We start from the raw sequence: 27,103 nt of genomic DNA, 5'->3' as shown, positions 1-27,103 counted from the left end.
GTTTGATGGGACGTGCTTTTATGTTCCTCGTGCTTCTATACACACCTCAAAGGAATTCCAACATTGTATAACATATTATTATCATGGTGATCATCTCATTTTTATAGATCGTATAGTCAGTAAATGTGACCTGTATTCTTTTCACATGGTTAACAAAAAAACGACACGTACTGGATTAAATGACTCATATTTGACACAATAACCGACGTTTTATTATTTAAAAAAAACTATTTCAGCAACATACAAGAATAATTTGGTTCGCTGATTACAACACACACACACACACATACTATATAGACATGTTCCTTATAACTAACAGAGGAGGTTCTGTCCTTTGGCTCTGGCTTGTGCAAATGTTGAGAAACTTAGTCTGGAAATTGGCAGCATCAAAACAACTGGTACGTTTTAGCTGTTGCAGTCAACTCATGTTGAATCACTCTCTTTTTGTCTCGCTCTCTTTGCATCCTGGGTGATGAATACAAACAATGGACGTTTCAATCCATTTTCCACTGTTAAAAAAAAGTTACCACAAAGTCTGGATTATGAAATATTTTTTAGAACGGGCAGCAGCAACAAGAAAAAACAAAATGTTGAATTTTGAAGAGTAAATGTTTTTTCCAAAATAAAACTTTTTCAAACACACAACTTAAAATACACTTGCAAGTTTAATGATGCAGCATCAGCATCATGTGCAAAAATCACATGAGAGTAAAACTCTTGTTGCGTTGAGTGTTAGCATTGAATATACAGTATAAATAATGCACATGAGTATATACATTAACACTGCCGTGTCTTCACTTTTAAGTGCCACATCTCTCCCATCACTCGTCAGTACTCTGCCATGTATGCAGCACTATCACAATTCATTTTAGCAAACTGTTGGATTGAATCTCTCATTTAATGATTATTTCTCTGGTCTATTTTCCTGGCAAAGGGAGTTCACTCTTGATCGGTTCCTGCTGGTGAATTGGATTTAGGGGAGGGGGAAAGTCTTCTGAGTATTCAGCTACAGAATTGAAAACGGGTCGACGCACTGATCTGTGAGGCTCAAAATCAGTGAAGGATGGTGTTCTCTATCAAGCAGCTTCTCTTTCAAACCACTCCAGTATGACCTCTTTGTTCTCGCCGACCCACTGGATGTTGACTCTGGTTTGCTCTATGGCCTGGTACACCGCCCTGGTAGCAGGACCCAGATCGTAGTCTCCTGAAAAACGCTCCAGCTGTACACACAAACGCAGATCAACGTGAGGGCATTGCTGAGGAAACACACTGCATTTACTGAAGAAAAAAACAACAATGGAGGCCTAATTATTGAAGTTGTGATCTCATAAGCATCAGCCATCATTGTGAGATAAGATCTCCGAGCAGGAGGATATGAAAGCACGAGGCCAGGCATGATGGGATGTTTTTCTTCTCATCAACAAAAGACCAAAACCAACTAGTGTGTGAAACACTGGGGGCCCTTGGAAGTGGCCTACGCTGGCGTGCAGATGTGCTGTTACTCCGCCAAAACGCTAGTTGGCGGCTTATGCCTTCAGAGCTGATAAATGTTGAGCAACAGTTATTTTTACTGAAATTGCTGTGAGGCTGAAAAGAGAGAACATGATGGAGGATATGGTGTGCACGACCATTGGACTGATCAAGGCGGGACGGGTGAATTTTCTGGGCTTGTTTTAGCGTGGAGTAGTGGCGTAGGGAACACATGTAGATTCTATACATATATTAATTTATATATTATTATATGTATATATTAAAGACACATCAGTGAACAACACTGTTGCACTGGCTGAACACACACACTTTAGTTTATTATGACTCAATCCCACATACACCACATTCCTGCAGCCGAAGATTAGTTTGAGCGACGTTTACAATAAAATGTGGGGCTGACTCAAACATAAACAAGTGTGTGTTCATGGTCCAGAATATAACCTGCCTCGTCCTTTAAACTATAAATTAGAAGTGGAGCAGAAAGAGAAACTCTGAGAAGCTCAGAGATAAAAGTGGCATGCTGTCACCCTCACAACAACAGGGAGTCTCCTATTATAATACCAGGGTGCATCAGGTTACTCATCTTATATCAGTCAGGTTACTCATCTTATATCAGTCAATTATTGGTGCGTGACTGGAATGACGGGAGTCCACTTGACGTCACATGCATGCTGATATTACCGTTTTGACATAATAAAACATCAGTAAATTACCTCTTCCAGTTCAAACTCTGTTGAGAACCTGCTGGTCACACTCTCAATCAGCATCGCTCCATCCCTGGCGGCAGAGAAAGACAAAATATTAGAAACAGCTTTCAGCATAATGCACTGCAGTTTGACAACATCGCAACCTGCCGCCTCTGAAATGACCACAGAGTTGAAGTAACAGCTTCAAATAAAGAAAGCTGAACACTGTAACCTTCGCTAAAGCAGAATTTCTTGTGTTCGCTGTTGCTTTAGACTGCATTCATCTAGCAAAGTGGACCTGATAAACCGCCCTCTGCCAAGAAGTACGATGAAGCACTGAAGTTGAGATGGTAAAAATGTCTATTGATTAAAAGAGAAGTTAGAATCCCAGCTGATCAACCTCAGGTGTCACTGTGTGCTCATGAAATGAAACTCGCCGCTGTGTATATTTAAACTGTGATACTGATCTATTTCCCTTCCTGGTAAAGGCACAAACAGTTAGGAACTTTATGAAGGACAGTTAATTATAAGCACTGATTAGATAAAGTAGACCTTTGTGCAAGCTTTTTATTAGCCACTGTTTATTATAGCCTGTTTTTCTATGACGCTGCTTGTTTATTCAAGTGACTCGACTGCAGGTCGCTTCGGTGTCAAGAGGCCTCTGTCGACAGCAGGTCTCAGTCACAGGTCTCTGTGATGAGCCACCGAGAAATTGCTGACAACAAACGGTCTTGTCTTATCAATTGGCCGCTAAGTAGGTCATGAGACGGAGCTGTGAACCAAGACCAACGTGAGCAAGCCTACATTCAGAGTCAGACGGATAAATCAGTCTGCTGGTTCACTAGAGATGCACGCATCAGCTCGGATGTATATTGAATCCACATATATGCATAAATCTTCCACCTGCCACCCACCCGAACTAATAATTTCCTCCGATTTAGAGACCTACACCTGCAGTTCCACCTCTACCAGCCCCTGTAGGCTCTAATGAATTATACTGAGCAGAGCAAGCCTTCCGTGTGGTTTCTTTATTGTCTGTTGTATTGATGTCTGGGTGTAGTCTTTAACCATTTACTTTAAGATTAGATTAGGCTGCTTTCAGTACAATTTCTATTCAAGTTAATAAATGATGTATTATTTCACCCACCCACAACTGTCATTTCTACGACCCAGCCCACTGGATCTGCAGATTACCTGCAGTGCCCGTGGATAGATCTACAATCCACTCATCGCTATGGTACACAGTGGGGGCTAAATAGCTTAAAGAGGCTAAAAGGCTCTGCAGGGCAGAGGGGAACTGCAAAGGTCTGTGGGTCCATATCAAAGGTGCAGCTTCATGATCAGTATTTTTACCCACAGACTATTATCACAACCCTGAAGTCATCGTCACTGAGCCTTTTAGCCTTTTTCACCTCATTGTCTGGGGACTATGCCCACTGTACACTACAGGCCTGGCACCAAGCAGCAGATACAGTTAACAGCTAGCTGGTGAATGTAGTGCAGCATTTAGCGGCTAAAGAGACAGATATTTCTCTGAGGAGTTGGTGGAGACCAAAAATAGAGCTAAAAAGGTGGCACCAAATGAATGTTAATGTTGGTCAGTGTCTAGCTGATGTGTGACTTAAAAACACTGAACAGCTAACATGCTAGCCAGTGAGGAGCTTTACCCCTAAGTAGCCAAAAAATAAAAAAAAAGATTGATGGAGCTGTACACCATACAAATAATTTAATTTCTGTTTTAGCTCCACGTTGTCACAATCTATCTGCTGTGGTAGGTCGGCTCCTCCACCCTGGCAAACATATATTCTGGGGTGAACCATGAATACTTGAAGTTTGTCGGAATAAAAACGGCTACATTTAAATGTTTAGCACTGACACAAAATACTGCCTATCATCAACCTCAAACCAAAAAAACCAGCATCATGTCTTCCTTTTCAAGTCTATATTGGTCAAACCCAAGTGCACAATCTCAAATACTTGTTCATGACTGAGAAAAACAAGATGCAATCTGTCCAAATAGCAACCTACCCCTGACTGACATAGTCCCAGTGTGCTCTGATAAAGTTCCAGGCCAGCGCCTGCCCCGCCTCGTTCTTGGCTATGTAGTCAATAGTAGAGGCAACATCCATCAGACGTATCTTCTCAGGGTCTAAAGTGTATTCCAGGTATCTGCAAGATAACAAAGGCACTGACAGCTCTTCACTTAATGAAAATTGCATGTTTGGTATTTACCCTATCACAGGTGTGTCTGGAAGATGAACTTAAGTACACAGTAAAAAGACCAATAAAATAATTCTGTATATGACTGTTTGTTGGCTCCACCTGTTGAGCAACCAGATCTTCTTGGTGCAAGACAGAGCATTACGGAGCTGGTCTTTCTCTGAGATGTCGCTGGAGCTCTGAAACTTGTTCCAGGCAAACTCCCACTCGTCCTTCCCGCCAGCAGCCACAGCTTGGCAGTAGATTACAGACCGCAGGTTGGGGTGGATGCTGAATCACACACACACACACACACACACACACTCACAAAGTTATTTTCCCTACACCGGGACTGTCTCATTTTCAAGTTTTCTTGGTTGTTCTGGGCTGTTGACTTGACGTTTTCCTGCCTATCAGCATATTTTCAGACATACTGAACATTCTGTCCAGCTTGACTATTTTTCTCCCACCAGTGCAAACTAAGGGATCACACCTGCGAGATATTAAAGAATGGTCTTTATACTCTGATGTTTACACTTGTAGGACGGCATTTCTGTTTTTTTCCACTAAGAAATGGTCATGGTCTTCACGTCAACCTCAGTCGTCTTTTAGTCCTGGTTTTGACCTAAACTCAACTGGACCAGATCTTGTTTAGTCTTGATGTGCATGCGTACGCACTGTCAATTCCAGTCACTTGTCCGTGCAGCGCATGGCGCCCCCTACCCTTACACCCTTAATTCAGATATGATTCAGGTATGTTATGATGTACAAGCAGTATAACATACATACATCCACGTACAAATGTGGGCAAGAGCAAATACATAGACACGCTGCCATGCATGTATATACATGCATGTGTGTTGAAGTAATGAGCAGATACAGTACACTACTTTAAAGTTGCACCTGGAAAGCTTTCACTGGGCACTAGAGTTTTGTTTTGGAAAGCATCTTCTCAATTAGTAGGAAAGGGATCATGTTATCCATGAACCAGTTTGTGATTCAGGATTAGAATCCATACTCTACACATCCTGCCAAGTGCAGCTTCAAAGATAACCAAAATGCAGAGGGGTGACAATAGCAACCAACAGTTCACACAAAAAGTGTTTCAATGACACCTACCTTCACTAAATCATTGCTGGAGAGTAAAGCTACAGAATATAATAAAAGCTATTTCAGTCAGACCATTTTTGGACACCAATAGAACCATCCGTAAGGTTAGGGGAATTTTTACAGCTATGAAGCAGAAATTATATTATATAGATTGTATATACTTATCCAGTAGTTTTCGTACCGGTTAGTTGTGTTGCTGTTCATCCAGTTGGCGAACATCTTTGTAGCCATCGCTAAGCATTCTGGGAGTCCATTGGTACATGCCACGTCTATGGCGATGATCTGGTTGTGCCTTGGAATGAAGCACAATTTCATTTGATCACAAAAAGTGTGACGGTATGAAATGACATGAAATGTGTTTCGAAGGAGACTGAGAGACGCTGTGAGAGCAGCCCCGGTGCGCCTTAAATGTACAAAATGAAAGAACACATTTGACCTGTTTTAAAACGGATGCAGTGGGTGAGCAAAGAGTTAATCCAAGTCCGACAGCAGCGCTGACACTTGGCATGGTTTCCAGCATTATGTGATTATGTGGTTATGTGAGAGGAGTTTTTGTGTGGTCCATCTCACTGTTGCCTTGGAAATTTGATCATCAAATGGGAGGAAAAAGTTTGAAAACCACAGCTGTATGGCGAATTACTCTTCAGGTAATAATGTCTTGTCGGGCTGGTTGTTTGAGAGCTTTGTGTTGATCTGGTAAAGCGCCACATATACGATTAACGATATATGATAAGATTTATACCGAAGACTCATCCAATCACATTTAAAGTCATTGTATTTTTCACTTGAAACAATCCCTGACTTCTTGACGTCAGTTCCGTAGAAGCACGCAGCACACTGGCAATGCAAGTCCTCTCTACACATCTGTCACTAGCATCTCTGTGAGTGCAACTGCAGACTCACACATCTGTTCTTGTTCTTGGACTGGACTGTGAGTTTGTAAAACTGTAAAGTGCAAACATGTGTAAATCTGATGAGGAAAAATTCTGCGTAAACATCACGATGATGTTAACCCTGAGGGATCAGTAACATTCATCTTTCCTTACTGTAAGGAGTGGTCCTTTGGGACAACGGAATGGTCCGTGTCGTTCCTGAAGAAGTTGTAGAGGTCCTTAACCTGATCCCGGAGGTACGCCTGCAGGAAGAGACACTTTTACAGCTGAGTTTCAGGAACACATGCTGCACTATAACATTTTTACTGCACATTTGTTTGTGTTCTGACGAGGAAATACATTAACACCAGCAGGCAATCACATTCAGCCTGTGAAATTCTCCTTCTCCATCCAGTTCAGGTCAGTTCAGTTGGTAATGTAATAAAGAATATTACAAGTTAGAAAGGGTGTTTTAATAACACGTGCCTGCATGGGTCCATAAACCTCTGAGCGGTCAAACATGAGGACAAAGTATTCAAGGTTCCTGACTGCTGATTCCCAGGGGAGGTACGCTCTCTCATTCCGAAGGAAGCGGGTTGAATTCAGAGCCAGAGCCACGTCGATAAGTTTGGCCCTGAGGAAAGAAGAGAGATGTGATTTGGTGAGATCATGGTGGCAAATGAGCCATCGAGGTGAAAATTCCAGGTCTGACTTAACCTACAGAAACTTGTTTTGTAGCAGTGTGGATGAACTGAATCTAAATCATTACCTCGCCAAATTAAATGCATCATCAATAAGCTGGCCTCTGTTCATCAGTGGGATCCGCTGAAAAACAAGACGAGGGACAGTTGATCTTTCAGTTTAGATCCCAAATACGAGGACACCGATGTGCTCGCTCATTCTACCAACAGCGAGACAAGCATGAGAGCAGGGGAAATGATAAGGCTTTAAACCAAAATATCTATTGATTATTACATTGAATGAATATCTAACCTAATCCAAAGGTCATTAGGTTATTCCATTGCACTGACACCATGGTTCAAGGCATGACAGTGACTGCCAGTAGGTCGGTCCACGACTTTAATCCAGACTATTTGACGGATTGCCATGAAATTTCATATGGACATTCACGCTATTGATCCTGTGACTTTCCATCGAGCACCACCGGAGAGTCAAAGTTTTCACTCATCAATTGAAATATCTCAACATTTGTACAGACATTCTTGGTCCTCAGATGATGAATCCTGCTGATGTGTAACAACTAAAACTCAAAAGTGGAAAGCCAATGATTAATAAAGTCTATATCCTCTGCGAACCGTGAACGTCTGTACAGGATTTAACAGCAATTCATATCAACAGCACATAGCACTGACAGCACTTAGAAAGACTCAAGTCCAAGAAATTCAGGTAAACATCTTGGAGTCATTATAATTCCTCTAGAACATGACCAGGGCAATCTTTTCGCTTGTCAAAGCATTTCTCATTTTCTTCTCTTGGGTCAGGCCCCCTCCCAGTGGTCTTTCCTCCAGCCACAACATTAATATGAAAAACCCCACAAAGATGATCCTATCTTTACCGTATGAGAGAGGAAGAATATTTTGGATGCTTTTGTCGTTGCTCATAACACAATTTTTACAGTCCAAACAATCTGATCTTTACAAAACCTAGAAAACAGAGGGATTATTTTTTTCACATCAGTTTCACTTTTCAGTTTTTCTGATTCCAACAGGTGTTCCTTGGTCATGTTTGATATAGTCTGATCACCTTCAGGGGGCAACCTGTTGGAATTTTACTTTCCTCTAAAAAGCAGCTTGTGAAATGTCTTTTCTTTGTCATGTGAACGAACAATATCTTTACGGAGGTCGGTTTCTGCTCAGTTCGGTGATTTGCTAATTCATTATTTGGCTCAGCACTCACATGTGGGTTTGTCTCCAGCTGAGTCAGGAGACGGTCCCAGTTCTCAGGGTTGTAATTGACTCTGTAGTATCCGGTGCAGTTGACGTTTGCCAGGATCCACTCTCCACTCTTGGAAATGAATGCGTCCTTCTTTACTGTTCAAGAGGCAAATATTACTCAAAGCTTAGTTATACATCACAAATCAACGGCACAGTATAAAGAGTAGAGAAAAGGTAACCTTGGGTATCTGGTCAACTGTTCGTTAGTCTCATTTAACTTTCAACAGTCTGCTACCTAATCAAAACACATCACACAGAATGCATTAGCATGTTCAAAAATATAGTCCTTAGTGAGCTTGATGAAACAGAGAAGCTGTATTACAAAAGTGTTAGTTGTTTGTCCAATATGATAACACAGTTACACCGATTTTGGAGAAACATAGTGTTAATCCCAAAGCTCTGTGTTGTGTATTCTGTTACCTGGGCCACTGGAGTCCAACCAGACAGCCGAAGAATCAGAGTCAGACTCATTTGACATGACTCTGATGTGGATGTACCACCAAAGGCTAAACAGACACAAAAAAAGACAAAGAAATGGGTGTAAGGACATGGTATGAGATGGCCAGGATGCTCAGGATCTAGCAGATGATTATTCAGTTCTATACAAGAAGAATTTTAGCAAATCAAATCCAGTTTATTCATATAGCACATTTCAAAACTGACCAAAGAGCTGCGCAAAAATGACGTAAGCAGCTCAACAATAGCAAGTAAAATGACATCAGTGGCATGAAAGGCACCAGGAAATAGCTAAATTAAAAAGATTATAAAATATTAGTACAAGACAACATACATTTATTTATGTGCACAATACTAGAACAGAAATAAAATGTAATAGAACTAGAAAGATCAGTTTGTAAAAGAATTTAGAATACTTGATATTAAAACCACCAAAACCAAAGAAAGGCCATCGAAAATATGTGCATCTTGAGTTTAGACTTAAAAGTGTCAGTGGAGGGGAAACTTTTTATCGTGAGCGAAAGGCTATTCTTAAGCTTAGGACCTGCCACCACAAAGACACAGTGTCCCTCACCTACTAAGCATGGATTGTGGAACCGTCAAAAGCAGTTCTTCTAAGGATCTAAGCGTCCTGGAGTTGGAGTCGGAGGGGAGCCAGCCCGTGAATGGCTTTCAAAGCTTGAAGTCAAACCTGTATTCAACAGGTAGCCAGTGCAGGGATGCTACTACAGGTGTGATGCTGTTTTTGTTCTGGTACCAGTTTAAGGTCTCGCTGCAGCAGCACTCTGCAGCAGCTGCAGGCGAGACAAAGAGGGCTGGCCGACCCCCAGGTACAGTGAGTTACAGTAATTTTCATAAGCAGACATCTGCAATGCCATTGTGTCAGAGTCCAGAGCTGTTTATGGTTTCAGTATTGCCGTGGTAACTCAAAACAGGTCAGGTCAGGTGAAATTATTGTGAAACTCACCAGGCAGTGTTATGCAGCACATAGTTACAAAACATTGTTTGAAACCACTCCGCACCAATCTACTATAATCAGCTGCAGTGATTTCATGCAGGCTTGGCAGAGGAAAACGTACTGTATCCTACCAACAGAAACAGACATAAGAACCTGACTCTAATCATTCGCCGAAAACTATTCTCAGCGGGACTTAGACATTGTGAAGTGATGAAGTCACTGGAGGACAGATTTATGATCAAACTTTGGCCTTTGGGAAGATAGTGAAGGTAAACTATTCTCTCCTTGCCCGAATGGATCACATTCAAAATGTGAAGTTTCAGTGAATAACTAAAGGAGGAAGAAATGATTTTGGAACTCGTTTTTGACCAGATGTTTCTGGCCACGGCTGCACTTGCTCACATTTTACACAAGGGGTTAGAAAGCTTTAAGTAAACTATACATGCCAATGAAAAGCATCTGGAAAAGGAAGGCAAACTTCTTATGTGTCTTATGTTGACTACAGACTTTGTTGATAGGATGGGAAAATATTACATGAAATTATTTTATCACAGTATCGTTAAACCTGTTCTAATTGATTTATTTTTGGCCCTTTGGCATATCATATCGATATTATGACTCTGTAAAGTTGTTGTGATAAAGACTTGACTATTACACATTCGTCATATATGGAGCAGTTGTTTCTGTCCACCTGATGACAGCAAGTTCGGTATTCATTCTCCTTTTAGCTCTACTTTGGACTCCTACTGCCAGAAAATAGCCTAGGTACTCTTTAGTGGGTCGAATGCATTCAGAAGCTAGTTGCTAACTTCGTCTGTCTGCTGTTTGGTGGTGAACGGGTAGTTCTGCGATGGGTTATCAGAACCCTTTCACCAAAAGCAGCTGCCTGCTCTGTTTAGAAACAACTTTGGTGAGAGCAGAGTAAATGATAAGCTGAAAGACATTAAAATGCTCCATAGAGATAATTCAAAATCATTTCATAAGTATTTATGACATTTGACCCATTGTTCAATTGAATTTTGATTAGTTGCTATATACATATATACATATATATATATATGTATATATGTATATGTATATATATATATATATATATAAAACACATGTTCAGAGAGAGAAAAGACATTTTTCTACAGTTTTGCTATCTGGAACATAAGTGCATATGAGTGCACTGAGTATGAATATGAGTTGTTACAAACCTAGATTCAGAAGAGTCATTGAACAGGAAGTGCTTCTGGTAGATTTCTCCATTGGTAGTGTTTATGGTGATGACAGGATAGCCAATTTGATTGGTCCAGGCGTCCATCACTTTGGCAACTTTGGTGTGACCAGCATCCTCATCAACGGCCTGCGTACGTGCCACAAGTTAGTTCATATCTTATTACATCAATATCATATTCTGATGGATGACCATTCAGCAAGAAAAATGTGGCCTTTAAAAAAACCTAACCAAATATAAGACTTTACCTTCTGTATACATTCCCAGAGGTCATTCTGGTCGGTGTTTTCATGTCTAAAGTCAGACAGGTACATCTACCACACAAAAAGGGAGAGAACAAGAGAGAGAGGCTATAGTCAGCAGTTTAATAATTCTGTTGAGAAGGAAAGTTTGCAGTCAACACTGATGTCGATAGCTGAATGAAAATATCCAAACACAGCTGCCATCAGCACATCCAAAGAGGATGTAATGTTGAGAGAAATGTTTGACTGGAAGCAAATCTTCTTTGCCAGGTGTTGTAGGTCTGCAGGGAAGTATTTCTCAGTCCTGCACCTGCCTGCTTCCTGTGAGATTCTGATCACTCTCGCCCACGGCAATATTATTCTTTCTGTCTGCTCCATCCCACAGGGAAAATATGACACCCTTAGTGGTTTCGCCTGAGGCAGTGGGAACAGCAAGTGGACAAAAATTGTGGATTGTGAGTCTGTTTCTCAAACAGACAGACATAAGCCAGATGTTGGAATGTGCTTCAGAGCCAGACTGATGGTGTTATTGTCAACATCTCAGATTTGGATATATGATGAAAACTTTGTTTATTGATGTTCAAGTAAACGTTTGTGACTGACTACATGACCACTCCAAACTGAGAGACAGCTGATGTTGGATGATCAGCTGGATAGGATGTGTCCAATTACATTTGCATGTGTGTTGAGGTACACTTCGGGAATTCTAGATAGATAGAAATCTATCTATCTATCTATCTATCTATCTATCTATCTATCTATCTATCTATCTATCTATCTATCTATCTATCTATCTATCTATCTATCTATCTATTCAGTTCAGGTGATCACCTCCTAAAGGTCCAGTCACAACCCACAACTAATCCAAAACCACATACAGCGAAATTCACGTGTGTGCTTTTGCGTAATCGACGGTGCTTGACACTCATTGATGTAGCCGCTGCTCACAGGTGTGGTCGGTAAACCACTGTAGCTGGCAAGCTGATGGCAAAACTGCAAACTGGGCAGGCCCATGCTAGCGCCAGTCAATCACAACAGCTCTCTAATCATCGTTCTACTTTCTCTCTAGCGTGTCTCTGGCATGTTGTTGTCGAGATTGCACATCACGTTCTTTCAATAAAGCCTTGCTGAAGTGCGAGAGAAAGTTCTCTCAGAGCTAGCCGTCTTTCATGTTCCTTCCAGAGTGAAAAACAAACCCAAAATATCGTTGCTTGATCTATGTGCAATAATCCCTTTTCTCAAAACCAATCACTACACTCTCTTTGGCTCACCAAAGACTCATAACAGCAGATGTTCTGAAGAGGCTGTGGCTACGTAACGTTGTGTGTTCCAATATCTGGAGCCACACCAGCTCCTTCTTATCCATGTGCTAACTTCTAATGCTGAGAGGACTGACAGACAGTCAGGACTGTCAGGACTGACTGACAATAAGGACCGACAGTTTTGTAAAGCATGAGGAGAGTCTCCAAAAGGAAAAGCGAGGTCTTTTACTCTGCTGGTTGCGTGGACTTTTGCTTTTCGTCCTTGTTCAGTAACTCTTTGGATGAAGAAAGTGAAGGCATAGCAGGCATAGTATTACAAGGGCTTTTTTATATATATTAAGCCACAAAAGGATGCATCTTCTCAGAAAAAACAACTTTTCTCGGACATGGCACTCAGCCTGTCCTACCATGAAACAGGAGTCTTGAGTCTAGACTAAAGGGCAATCAAAATCGATCACCTTGTGATTGGAAGTTAAAAGGGGTGTCAAAGGTCCCATTTGGTCTCATGGCATTTCTAAAAATAACAACACAATTTCAGCCCATCTTAATGAAGCTGAACATTATTTCTTACTTTGATCCCTTTGTTGAAAACTCTTTCTTCCACAATGTCCGCCAGCATTCTCAGCACAACTGCCCCCTACAGAGTGAACACCAAATGCATGCACATTAATATTCATAGCACACAGACATGAGTGACCTTAAATAAAGCATACAAAAAATAGAAATACATGTAGTGTAAAATCTATACTCCTGAATGTGCGCGCTTCTGTGTTGCATACCCTCATTGTGGTCTTGCGGCATGATTGCACTGACACCTTGGCTCATTTTATTCTTTACCTTACAGTAGGTTATAGCGTCAAACATCTCAATGATCTGAGAAGTCGTCTGAACATCGTCCTGGGGAGGACTGAGGGGATGGGACGAGGCCAGAGCATCCTCCTCAAATGCTGCGTGCAGGTTGCTCACGAAAAATGCGTCTTTCTGAGAAAAAAACGAAGAGACGTGAAGATATGAAGACGGTTTTGCCTTGCCTGTTTGCATTAAGCATTCTCCTCATGTGTGTGTTTTTCCGTGTCCATGAGTGCCACAAGTTGGAAAGCTGTACAAGAGAAAAGGGAAAAAAAAACTTCTGTTGGAAGTCGGCTCCATCAGTGAAAGTTTGGACTGGGCTTACCATCTTGAATGTGTCGTCAGCGTCGTCCACTGCAAAGTATGACAAGTAGGTAGCAAAGCCCTCATTCAGCCAAATTTCATTCCACCATTTCATCGTCACCAGATTTCCAAACCACTGTTAGCAAAAAGAGAAGATGTGGATAGTTGAGGTGGCAGTGTCTTGTAACACCCTTTATAAAATGCTTCAAGATTTTGTAGGATCATAATTGACATCATCTGGTTAGTGCTTTTATCCAAAATAACTTAAAACTAGTGAGAACAGCTGTTGCCTTGAGCCATAAGTCAAATTCATCTCATTCCATTTTGCTGAGCTTATTAGGGGTAACGCCCAAAGAGGTTTGTTCTTCTAACCTGGTGTGCCAGTTCATGTGCAATGATAGTGGCTATCACTTCCTTGTGCAACAAGGAGGACACTCCATCCTCATAGAGCAGCCCCCCCTCCTGATATGTGATCAGTCCCCAGTTTTCCATTGCTCCAGGATTTAAGTCTGGCAGTGCAATTTGATCTGGAGGAATCACATAGATATGGACAAGTGATCAAATTATGTACATACATTTGCTTAGCCAGTAATATGTTTTCTAAGCAAGAGTATCCAGTGTTTTTTCTCTAAGAGGAGCTGACCAGCTCTAAAGGTAGAACTACTCAATAATTCTTGTTACTGAATTGATAAAACCTGAGCCTCAATTGCATATGCTAATTAAAACTGCATTTTGATTGTAGTATGTATAGTAAAATGACAAGATAAAGTACCTAAAGTGTCAACAAGCAGATTGAAATGATTTTACTGTGGGCACAAAGTGACTCAACAACAAAAAATGACTACATTAGTCATGATTAAGTACGACAGGAGCGCTGCCATCATGGTAAAATTTCATGGGATTTGTAGTTTTTGAATGCAAGGTGTATATGTATAACTGTCAAAATCACAAGGGGGCAAAGAAAAGTGAGTTTTTTTCCCATTGGCTTCACTTTTCTGGTCTTTTCTGGTCGCCCACTTCTTTTATACAGTCTGTGGTTGATACAAAATGTTACAAATGTAATGAATTCTTCAGACTAAAACATATGATAGAGCAGGGTATGCTCTAGGCTAACTTGTGACTAACCAGCCATGCCTAAACCTAACCAAAGTGGGGCGGGTCATGCCCAAACCTGACCAATCAGGGACGGGTTCTTTGTGGAACGAACAGCACTTCTGGCTCCAGAATAAAGATGGCGCCAGCCAAAATGCCAGACTTGAGGCTTCAAAACAATAGTCCACAAAGCAATAGATGGCTATGCCCACTTCTTAAATGCAGTTTTTATAGCTATCGAGCTAGCTATGGTAAGCTAGTTAGCTAGCCTGCTGACCTTCCAACATCATCACAGAAAGAAAGCAAAGATATTTTTGACAGTGACAATGATACTATTTACCTCTGTCTATCAACACATTCATCCATTCATATCTAGAAAGTCTTACCTAGCTTTTTCAGTTGGTAATTAATTCCAAAATAACTCTCATAGAAGGCAAGAATTTTTCCGGTGATGGAGGCTGCATATTTAGCATGCCCTGCTTCAGTGGCCTCAGGTCGAGCGAACGTCTGCATGAGCAAAGCAGTGAGGAAAGATAAGAATAAGATAGGAGAAAAAGCACAGAAGATATTGTTCAACATTTTTTGGTTTTGTACTTTTGTACGGATCAGGAAACATGAAAATAACTGCACTTTTGGATAAAGTTTTGGTTCTTGGTGCCGAATGGTATTTTGATATGGCATTGAAACCATACATTTACAGCATACCAAAACCAGGGGCATGCCATTAAACTTTGGATCAGATTTCTAAATATTCATGCATGACGGGCAGAAATTCAAGGTTAACACCACATCAAAAACAATTAGATTGAGTAACATCTTAAATGTAGAGAAGTATACGTACTTTAATGTCCACACGCTCATGCGTTGAGGGGGTTGGTGTGAACTCCGAAACCGTGAAGGCAAGCAAGTATGTTGACATCTTTGGTGTTGGATAAAAGCGAGTGTATTGCCAGTGAGCGTCGAGAATATTGGAGTCTGACAGAGTGGAAACAAGGCAAAGCAGTATAAGGAAGGATAGCTTATATTCTGTAATGACAGTTTTGTCTTTTATCGCTATGTGGTCTGAAACCTAATAATCATTAAGAGCTTGTTTTTCCACCTGACACTGACACCTCATTTCCCAGAGCTGTCGTTTCTAGCCTGTGGATGATGGTCACTTCAAACGTGGCCTTCATTTCTGGCTCATCGAAACAAGGAAACACTCTCCTGGCATCTGTTGGTTCCATATTGGTAGCAGCAAGGAATCTATAAATACAGATACGGACAATGAATCAATCATTCTTTAAATATGAGGAAGCACTAGAAAAAAACACTAGCCATTTAGATTGTGTCTTGTGTCTTTCTAATACTAGTGGAAACAGTGGTGTTATTGTGTCCACAAAGTCTGTAACACACACCGGAGGCCAGGTGGTAGATTGTGTATCCAAGATATAAAATAGCAAACACCTAAACTGAGAAGCATCTTAGTGAGCAGTACCAGTTCTTCAAATAGATGTGTAAAGATAGCACGGAAGTATGGAAGTGTACTAGGGCCAAAACAAAGTTCTTTGTGCATCTTCCAGCAAATGCAGCTGAATCAGGTCCTTCTCAGCTCGAGGACAGAGAACGTCCAGAGGACAGAGAGGACCGGAGCGCACTGATTATTCCACAGCCTTTAATGGTGCAAACAGTAAGAAGATTAGAGCGAGAGCATGTTGAAACAAAGTCGACCTTTCACTTGTAGTGCTAGGCGTAATTAAAATAGATTTGAGGGGGAAGATTGTTGGTTTTTTTTTTTTTTTAATATTTAGAATAAACTTTATTCCAAAAAACATTTCATTCATCTTCTCATTTTTTCCCCTTATGACTGGCCATAATACTCTTCCGTATAACAACATGAGTGACTGCGGTGACTATAGGGATATCTATGGAATCCGATATGTGTCAATATAATCAAGTCAGGCAGAGCAAACAAGAGAGCTGGCAGCATAACCACAAAGCAGCAGAAGCCACTGTAAACAAAAGCACATATTAAAAAAGACCAATCATTTACACAACTACAGATATAACGTTTGTAAGTTATATGTTTTACTTTTGAGATGATTCTTTTTTTTGCCTTAGTGAGTTTTGCACCCTTTAAAATAATTTTTTTTGTTTGATTTTTACGACATTTGTTCGATATTATTGACACAAATCAGATTCCATAAGCTTCCTGTATGTTAGCCTGGGACAAAGTGTGAATAATTTGATGACCTGTGTGTCTTTCGACCCACACTAGTGCAGTGAGTCTGTGACAACAAATCCCTCCTCAGTGATTTCACACTGTCTTTGGTTTCTTTTCCCCCCATGGGCCTCTCGTGATAAAAGGATGAAGGACTGTAATTACACAAGACAATAGCCTAACCCATGAAACCACCACAGCTTGAATCCAAGATGATTTTTTTCCTTCTCTTTTTTAGTCTAGTGCAGTTGATAAAGGAACAACCAGCCTTGCACAGACATGTGATGTGCTTTGTTTTTTATTCTGGTTTTTGGAGTTTGACTCCAATCCAGATGTATTTGTATGTTGATCATGTTCAATTAGTTTTGGTTTCTCGCGTAGTTAATTTTCTGTTTTAGCAGTGCGTCAGCACTCAAGAAACCAAACGGCCCTGACTCATTACTTCATAGAAAGTAGTGTCATCTCTTACTCACTTCTGTGTAAATGATTAAACTGACAGTGCTTTTCGATCAGTACGCATTACAATCAGAAATCACCTGGTTTTGCTTACAGGTGGAACTTTGCCAACCTTGCAGCTTTCCTGACAGTTAAAAACCTCCAAAACAGAACAGATGGCTGCTTTTTAAGCCACAAAGACTCAGTGTTTCTATTTCAACATGCATTAAATAATATGGAACATGTGACTTGTGCCTGTGGAGTTGTTTAAAGGCACTTTGACGGAGTTGGACTGTAACAAAAGTAATGTCACAAGTAATGAAACTAATTACTTTTCCTGTTGAATAATTAGGAAATGAACACAATTAATTTATCAAGAAGAAATGTGTAATGATGAAATGTGTAATTTATTATATTTTTAAGTACAGTAACTTGCCCAACATTGCTGATTACAAAGGAAAAAAAATCACAGATTGGAGGTTTGTTGATTTATCATCATAGACTATCAAAGGAAGGCTGAAAACTAAAGCTGGGCACGAATCATTTACAGCACAGAACTTTTGTGGCTGTCAAACAAACATACTTAATGCTTGTTTTTGACTGCAGTCAATACCACCATATGCTCTTTCAGTTTCTGTTAAACTGTAATTACACTCCGCCGCAATGGCGATGTTGCTAAAGAGCCAACAAGTGGATTCAATTAGATGAAAAGTAGCTTCAGCCTTTTCATCTAATTTAAATCGTCTTTAAACCACCAAGTGTAAAATTTGGGAATATGTAGATTTGCCCTTTAATGGTTTCCTGTGTTAAACTTGACAGGTTTATGTTACAGCTGGAATACTTTGAAAGATGCAATCATCACAAATCCTTCACATTGAAATGTAACAGCTTTAAACTCTTTGGTTGCTTTTTTTACTTACCTCACTTTATTTGGATCACCTTCGTAAGATGGAGAACCTTCAAGATAAGTGCTTACATACAGTGCATCAAGATTCTCTGATATCTCTCCCTTGAAAGCCAGAAACAAACTGTAGTTACCGCCTGCCTCCAGTGCATGATTCAACTGGATCTCGAGGAAGTTACTTGCATCTTGGTGGTGTTTCATCGACAAAACATTTATCCTCTTATTTTTGTTTGTGTCCATCACCACTGGATTAGAAACCGTAAGGTCCTTGCTGTTGAGGTAGATGGCTGTAGTCCCCTGGACACAGTGAAAGTTAACGGTGGAGTTTCCTGTGAAGAGCATGGTCTGGTTGGGGCTGGTGACATTTACCACCTCAATGATTCGGGTGTAGAGGTGAGGCTGGAGGAAGATCTTGTAGCTGTCAGGTATGAGATTCTTTGGCAGCCGCATGACGGGCGGTGGACCCATGGTGGTGGACGGGAGGGTTGGACGAGGACTTGGGTGCAGTTTGACGATCTCAACCTTGTACACAATGATCATGGTGACAAGGCCGGCGATGGCGGAGACGCTCAGGACGGCAAAGGCGCTGGCGAAAGCCTTGGATGTGATGGACTCTTGGCCCATGGTGGCTGCTTCCTATGGTCAGCCCTGAAGGTCCTGTTGCTTGACTGGAGGAGATGAGTCTGACGGCTTCCTGGGCTTGTGTGCCTCTTGTCTGCAATAACTGATCTCTTCGTGTAAAAGTAGCCTCCCACCCATAAACAGGGCTTGGCCTTAGCAATTAAGAGTCCATACTTAGATTAAGTATTAACTTGGGCATTGCTGAAGGAGCAAAGAGTAAGCATTACAGTGTGAAGAGGGCGATTTTCATTGGCGTTGATGTAAATGATCAGATTGTGCTCTCAAACATCTGGAGGTGGTTACTGTGGTCTTGCCACTAATGCAAGGGTTAGGTAAACCTCAAGGAACACTTTCTCACACTGCGTTCTCCAACCCATCACACACACACGCCCTCTATGAATGTAGCACACTGCCTGAGCCTTTACAATCACACGCCTCACTGGACACAAGAGCTTCTAGTGCAGAAAATCCTTCAGATGGAGAACATCAGCCTCATCACTTCTGATTGCAGGTGTCCAGAGTTCCAAGTTGCAGTGACCTCTCCTCCGGTTACTGCCGTCCACAGCCAGGCAAAGTCTCAACACAGGGGGTCAGATGATGGCTTCTGGAGATGTCAACACAGATCCTGTGCCACAGACAAACTCCAACCAAATGAGAAGCATTTGAAGGGAGGAGAGCTGAGTGGGCCGGATAAGAGAAGAAAAAGAGGAGGAGAGTAGAAAACAGAGTGATTGGAGAAATCACTGAATTGGCTGGAAAGCCCCAACCTCAGGGAATCATGACCACCATGACCACCACAGACACACACATATATTCCTCACCTCAGGAGAGGGAGCACGGTGAGACACATAGGCAAAATGGGAAGAGAGCAGGAAAAGAGGGTGCAGCGGTGGTTATTTGTGCTGAAAACAGATGTTCCTGCTGCAGGGTTAAGATCAAACTGACCCGACCATCCTGAAACATTAAGATGGTCCGAGAGCGAAGGCGAACCTTCATCACAGAGAGATCAGAGCCAAGTGGAGGAGAGGCCAAGCGAGGCCACATTCCTGTTTCACGTGATATATTATCTCTGATTAACGGGCTGTTGGGGATGTAATGATGTTCATGATCCCTGTGAGAGTCCTTTTTTGGTTTCATGCATATGAAAAAAAAACTTCATAGTAAATTTCATCCCTTTAGTCAGAGTTAACAAGTGTAACAAAGCTAATAAAACCCCCCCAAAAAAATTCTCTGGAGCTCTTAAAACAGTGTTCTACTGGACTCCAGTAGATTCAAAAGCTCAGTCATTTTATTATGTGGAAAAAACGGTGTAGACCAGATGTTATAACATCTGTCTAAATGTCAGGGATTTCTTCTCACACATTGTGTGCATGTTGCTTTCAGGAAAGATGAATTTCTTAGAGAGGTCCGGAATCAGACCTGTCCTCTTGTGAGACATGCTTCTCTGTAAATGTCGACACACACACACACACCTGTGTCTCCACTTCTCCCTGACATGTACACTGTAAAGAATACTAACCTGCCCCTGACCCTGACCTTAACCATCACTACACAAATGTTTTGGCACTTTGTCGTTCTGAACAAAATCTCCCCTCCAGACACTGTGGGCCCCACACTGAGTGTGCTCCTAGAGTTTTGGGCCCCGCATTCATTTCTTGGAAACTAACCCTTAACATAACCGCTACTTGCCTAATCCTAACCTATACCTGACACTAATCTTGACCACTGACCCAAAATGTTACCCATGTTACCGATTGGGGACACTGCTTTTCTCCCCAGTAGCACAAGCCATCCCAAGTCAACAGTCTGAAGTCCCTGAAAGTGACTTAAATCACAAACTCACACACACAAAAGTGACTTAATCGTGAATGGAAATTAAGATGGAATACAACCCTTTATTAAGAATCTTGTAAAATGTTCTACAGTCACATGTTTCATCATACCAATCAAATCTCACACATACACTGATATAGTCTGAAGAGCATAAATACCCTCAAGCACACATCTGCTTCTTGTACAACACATGAGCACAAGTACTGGAATGAAATGATGTTACACTAGTGCATATGTAAACACAAACGTTTCTGCTGTAAGACCTTTGGGAGAGAAGTCTTCAAGGCCAAAGCTTTGAGAATAGGGACCTCTACTGATTAGGAGGATAACTGCAAAAACACCGATTCCACTCCTCGGTTGTCTGAAGCGAACAGTGGAGGCTCCTGGTAAAAAGGAATGGAAATAAAACTCCACATACATTTAAAAAAAAAAAAACAAGGAATGCATGATTACAAACAGACATTTTTCCACACGTGAAACAGCTGAAACGATTTGGTCATCGGCGTGCTGCTGTGATTTCAGCAGCAGTAACCTTTGTGACAGCAGTGGAAATGTGCAAAATGTTTCCAAAAATCAAGTAGATGAATTCCTTCATTATAAGACAGGCAGGTTAAATGTTGTCAGACCTGATACAATCCTTATATCAGCTCTCTCCGCTTAAGGAGGAACACACGAATGATTAAAAAGACATTTTTTACACACATCAACAATAAAACAAAATGTTGGGTGCGAACTGGTTCCAGCGCTGGAATGAGTCCTGTTCTTTGCATTCCTGACTGGCTAAGATTAGAATCACAAGAGCTTAATGCTGGCAGTCTGAACGTGCCAAATATTAAGCAGCCAAGTCTGAGTGGCTACACAGAACCAGCCTGGGCGTTCAGGTGATTTAGCACGAACTCGTCTCGAGGACTTGGTCCTGCTGACCCAGGGTCAGAACCCATCAAATCTGAGAGGATTGCTTTTTTCGGTGTCGTTACTTGTTATAGATTACATTTTTTTTGTCATTCAGATATGTCATTTAGAATACAATTTCATGTATTTTACATATTTACTGCATGTGCACAGCTGGTCTCATTCACCATTTGTGCAATTCTCTCAATACTCTCTCAATTTGTGTACAGCTTCACCCCCCAAACACAAACCGTAGAGAATGTTTCCGAGGGTAAATACAACTGAATTCAATCGATCGCCAATCTCATAAGAATAATTACATTTACAGTACATGTCAATTCTCTACAAGTCGATGTAATCGGATACCGAGAATACAGTCAACATATTTTTTAAAAACAAACCATAATATTTCGGGTAAAAGTTGTAATATTTTGAGAATAGATTTGTTATGTTTTAATTGGTTGGACAGAGGTGACTTTTTTCCCCCATAAAACAAGTAATTATTGAAAGTACGACCGTCTCTTCTTTCAGAAGATTACAATTTCCTCACATATTATAGCTTTTCTGACATATTAAAGCTTCTTCTCGTTCTCAAAATGTTTCAGAACTTTCCTCTTGGGATATTACAACTTTTATCTTGTAAAACTGCACCTCTTTAATCAAAATAGAATTTTTTTTCTTGACAGTACGACATTTTACTATCTAGCTGAGAGTTCTCTTTGAACGGGTTCAGTCTAAAAGGCATTCCCCACAGCTCTGAGCGGCCTTCACGCTCATCTAGTCGTCTTTGCACAAACACATGGGCCGTGTACAATTGGCTCAGCTGGACTTGTAGTTAAAGTTGTCATTTTTCCATCACAGAGCTCGAGTGGACACGACTCCAGGCCTGCACAAAACAGTGCAATTAGCATAAATACCTCTCTTTCTGGAGATAATGGAAAAACAAAATAATAACTACAGACACGCAGTGATTCACTGTTTCGTCAACATCTGAGAGGGGGTTTCCATCTGTAACAGCAGCTTCCTGTTTTAAAGTTGGAAACAGCTTGTAGTCCTTTGATTTCAGCTCTTAATGTCCTCTCAGTGAAGATCATTCAAATGGAGACAAAATGGTTGGGTGAAAAAAAAAAACAAAACATATGCTGCTTTCTCCTGGGATCTACCAACCAACGGCCAGCTATGGAATGTGCTTCACTTAATGTCACACAGTTGGCTACCAAAGCCAGCTGTCCAGATGCTGCACACAGTAACAGGACTGTTCCAGGATGGCCGACAGCTCCCCGTAGCTCTTCTCTCTCCACGAGGGGAGGAGCCTCTCGTTGTTGAGGGCCTGGAGCCTCGGCGTCCCCTCCCGGAGGACGTGGTACAGGCAGGGCCACCGGCTCTGGATCCTCAGCCTGGTCCTCCGGTCCAGTGTGATGCCTCGCACAATCTTCTTGGCTCGAAGCTCGCGCAGCGCGGGCAGCTTCAGACAGGAGAAGACCAAACCCCGGCTGGGTGACACGTCCAGGAACTCCAGAGACTGAGACTCCAGAATGTAGGAGATGCCCAGGTTCCTCAGGGGCACCAGGATGTGTAAAGTCAGAGACTTCAGGTTGGGCAGGGATTTGGTTAGGGTCTGCAGTGTCGAGGGGGTCACTCCTTTAAAGACCCAGAAGTATTTGAGCTCGAGGACTCGGAGCTGCTGGAACTGGGTGAGCAGCGACACGGACACATCGGACCAGTCAAAGTGTAACCGCATCTTGGAGATGCGCGGACAGCTGTGGGTGAGTTTAGTCAGCAGCTCCTGGAAACTGGTCACCTGTCGAATCAAATCAAGATCGAGAGATTTGTCTAGATAACACATGACATGTTAACAACACATCACAAGAACAGTGCTTCCCCGTTGTTTCTACCAAATTGTATTTGTTATTATCATTTTATTGATATTTTTTATCTAGAACATGAACTGTCTCTTTTCTCACTGTTAGAAGGTTTTTCTCATGTCTGTAGGAACTTGTGTCTTACATGGTATATATGTTACTCTCAAGTCAGCGTACTACTCTTCCGACTCCGCTTTGTCTGGACAACTGGTTGTTCTAAGGAAAGATCAAGTCCATCTTGGGACATGCTCTCATGTATCTGAAACCAGATATAGTTTGTAGAATCCTATATATGTGGTAGCTTTACTCTGTATTCCTTAGTCTCATCTATGCCTGTGATGTTGGACTCCGAGCTCGTACACCTACATAAACTTCTTGAATGAATCTTGGAATCTTCTGTTCATTGGTACAAACCACAGAAAAGCATCCCTACACTCACATATGTCTCATTTTCATATGTGATCGCTGGTTGCTTTTTTAAATGTGGTGAACGATCCTGTTTACATTATGGTGAAATCTAATATATGGAATACATCAAATCTAATATAACCGTATACACTGTAACCATGTACACTATGGGCTCTAGAGTTAACATCCAGCATCTATCACAGTGCCAACGGAAACAGAGCATCAGAAACCCCACAAAGACAGTACCTAATGCATTTAGGTATCAAGCACCAGGGTGGCAGTTTACTGAGACCAACAAAGTTCAGTTACTGCTTTGTGCAATCGGGACGTGTGACTGAATTTGAAATGAATCACTAATAACAAGTTACCTGGTCCATCTTGGTAATGCTGTCCTGATGCGAACTGGAGCTGGAGTGGACCCTGAGGTCCAGTGGCTCAAGAAGAGTAAAGGTCCAGTTGAGGTCCAAGTGGCTGAGGTCTCTGCAGTGGACGTTATCCAGCAGGTGACTCAGCAGTTCGCTCCACTTGTTGCAGCGATCCCCCAGGTCGAAGCTGGCCTTTAGCGTGAGCAGACTGGCCCTGCGGGAGATGAGGTGGTGGGTGTAATGGTGAACCCAGGATTTCCACCTCTCAAACTCACGGTTGGAAACAAGCAGCCCCTCCCGACCCAGGTGGAACACGCCACGACGGGAATAGTCTGCCACCCGCCACAGCTTCCAGGATCGGACGAGGCAGCTCCAGCTCAGGCAAACCAAAGCACAGCTGCATTTGTCCACCTCATTCAGAAAGGACATGACGTGCAGCTGGCACTCCACGGGCAGGAAGTTGAAAGGGAAGTAGTCGTCCACCGCTTTCCGCCGGCTGCTTACGGGGACCAGGGGTCTTTTTCGCGGTGACATGATGACAGATGGGGAATTGATATTGGTGGTCATTGGTGGAGGTCACAATCTCCACCTGCTGGTCTTGTGGTTTAGCTTTGCCATAAATATCTCCGGACTTGGCGAAGTCTAAAAAGATCAAGAGAGGAAACAAACACAAAACAATTTAGGATGATGAGGGTTTTTTTTTTTTTTTTTTGCTTTTTTCTTCAAGTTGTTCGAAGTAGCAGGCAGAAACAAACCCCCCTGGCTGACTGTGTGCTCTGTTACACAGTCAGCAGTAATATTCTCCTGGGCACTGGCAGGAGAAGGTTACCATGGTTTCGGTCCACAGAGCAGCTTGGGGGTTTGGATCACAAAGGCGAAGACACCAGCAAACTCAGCATAAAGATACCTCACAAGCACACTTGTAGCAGTGGCTAATGGAGGCAGTCATTCTATGTTTGTGTGCTTTAAGCGGACTTTCATTTTAACACCTTGAACGCAACAGGGAGAACAGTTCAGTCGTTAACAGGGAAGTCGACCAACAAGCCACAACTTCCACGTAAGGCGATACACACGCGCTCGCTTTTATCTCGGTGTTGAATTACAATTAAGCTAAGTGGCACATCTGTCCGTGACTAACTCTGGCAGTTCCGTTGTTGGTAGTCACCTTCCAGACTCTGTCGGAACAACAGGGGCACATTCAGAGACTCCCACTTTCTGAGAATAAAGGATACGGTGGGGATAATATGATTGTGTTGCACCACCATCATCGAGTTATTAGTTGTGTCGTTACCTTTTGGTCGAACAGGCTCCCTTCCGTCCTCACTTTCAATGCTAACTTGCTAGAAGCTAGCAGAGAGGAGACAAAGGGTTTTTAAATTTCACCTAATTAATACACATGGTTGAGGAATTTATATCATTTCCTTTGTGTCGGAAAGTATTCGTAACTCTAAAGCAAATTTTACAAATCCAAAATGTTAAAACCAGAGAAGAATATTTAACAACTGGGCCGGCTAGTTGGCTAGTAGCTGCTGAGCAGCTGAGTTCTGTTGTTGTTTTTGTTGTGGCTCATTGGTGATGGCGTCATCAAAATGCGCTGAGGTGCACGTTTTGAACCAAGGCGTTGCGCCACCGGGCGGAGTTAGAAAATATTTAATAAAGGGAAAAAAAAGGTTTTAGAAGGACAGATGTTCTCACCTCGGCTCTGACAGGGAACACTCAGTGAATTATTAAACACGTGACGTTAACTCCAAACAGATAACAATAATAGACGCTACAGTAGTCGTGTTTGAAGAGGTCATGCGGTGTAGGGTGGAGAAGACAAGCGCCCCCTGTCGGATGCAAGTCAAACTAGTTGTGAGGAGAGAATCACTGATTCCCCTCTGCAGTTTGTTTCAAGCTCTGTGATTTATATTTTTCAACACTATATGATATATGTACACACAATTGTCGTGTTTTTGAAAAGATAATTTGATCACTATGCTGTTTCAATGCTATTATATTCCTACAGTAGGGGGCGGCATGGTGGTGGTTTCAGGTTCGAAACTGCTGGCCGGCAGGTCTCTTTGCGCCCCCCCCCCACGACCCTTAACGATATGCGGTATAGACAATGGATGGATGGATGGATGGATGGGTGGATGGACTGGGAGTCATTTTCACCAGTAGGTGGCGCTTTGAATATACGGGACAAAAATGTGGGCTTGGTGATGCAGGTTGGCATCCTTGAAGGGGCATCCTCCTACACTGCTGATACAGGTTCTTCAAGGCTGCACCTTAGTGTCTAGTCAGGGTGATAAAATGCACTGGAGGCCACCAGAGTATGGCCTCACATAGAGCACCACCTATACTGACTCCAACTTCAATTTAGATCTTACTTTTCTTCCCAGCTATAGAGTATAAAATAGGTTAATGGTGAAGTAAGGAGGTAGAAGGAGGGTTGGTATAAGATCCGAGACACATCACCTCCCCTCTCCCCTGCAGTCTGTGCTTTGGTTTCCACACTGTAGCTTTTTTTTTCTCTCTCTCTCTCTACAGCCAGAGAAAGTGAGTAACTTGAGTGTAAGAGGGGCCCTTTTTGTGACAGAGGGTTTAAAAAAACATGGAACTGTGGAAACACCCCCAGAATATATACACTAGAGGACTTGATCCCAGATTTCAAGCAGGAGTGTGACTGTGAGGAGGAAATGTTACAGATCTTCACGCTGCTTTCAACATTACATTTACATTTTAAACTTGTGTGTACACACCCTGTCCTACACTGCCATGGAGCAATGTTTAGATGAGAGGTTCCACTCTTTGGGTCTACGGGGATGAGCACGTGGACTCGCATCATAACACGAGCCCGGTGAGGTGTTCAAAGACCCACTTACCTGCCAACCGAGGAGCGTGATGA

General features: G+C 42.0%; 2 protein-coding genes across 2 annotated transcripts; both read right to left on the bottom strand.

The window, feature by feature from the left end:
- Positions 1 to 193: 193 nt before the first annotated feature.
- Positions 194 to 19,218, bottom strand: anpeplb (alanyl (membrane) aminopeptidase-like b). The gene is made up of 20 exons (XM_070831496.1): positions 18,250 to 19,218; positions 15,794 to 15,939; positions 15,536 to 15,669; positions 15,081 to 15,201; positions 13,975 to 14,129; positions 13,625 to 13,738; positions 13,288 to 13,431; positions 13,022 to 13,087; positions 11,195 to 11,260; positions 10,927 to 11,075; positions 8,734 to 8,819; positions 8,276 to 8,409; positions 7,128 to 7,183; positions 6,845 to 6,992; positions 6,533 to 6,621; positions 5,668 to 5,778; positions 4,500 to 4,667; positions 4,206 to 4,346; positions 2,205 to 2,268; positions 194 to 1,220 (listed from the first exon to the last, which is right to left on the bottom strand). The coding sequence occupies exons 1-20, from the start codon at positions 18,855 to 18,857 to the stop codon at positions 1,077 to 1,079; spliced, it is 2,844 nt and encodes a 947-aa protein (XP_070687597.1). The 5' UTR covers positions 18,858 to 19,218; the 3' UTR covers positions 194 to 1,076.
- A 3,020-nt stretch (positions 19,219 to 22,238) lies between these two features.
- Positions 22,239 to 25,766, bottom strand: LOC139201771 (uncharacterized). Its single transcript, XM_070831184.1, has 3 exons — positions 25,505 to 25,766; positions 24,217 to 24,855; positions 22,239 to 23,379 (listed from the first exon to the last, which is right to left on the bottom strand). The coding sequence occupies exons 2-3, from the start codon at positions 24,778 to 24,780 to the stop codon at positions 22,792 to 22,794; spliced, it is 1,152 nt and encodes a 383-aa protein (XP_070687285.1). The 5' UTR covers positions 24,781 to 24,855; positions 25,505 to 25,766; the 3' UTR covers positions 22,239 to 22,791.
- Between the last annotated feature and the right edge of the window lie 1,337 nt (positions 25,767 to 27,103).

This window comes from Pempheris klunzingeri, chromosome 5, assembly GCF_042242105.1.
Source record: "Pempheris klunzingeri isolate RE-2024b chromosome 5, fPemKlu1.hap1, whole genome shotgun sequence".
NCBI lineage: Eukaryota > Metazoa > Chordata > Actinopteri > Acropomatiformes > Pempheridae > Pempheris > Pempheris klunzingeri.
The sequence above is the reverse complement of the archived record's forward strand: the minus strand, read 5'-3'. Positions and strand labels throughout refer to the sequence as shown.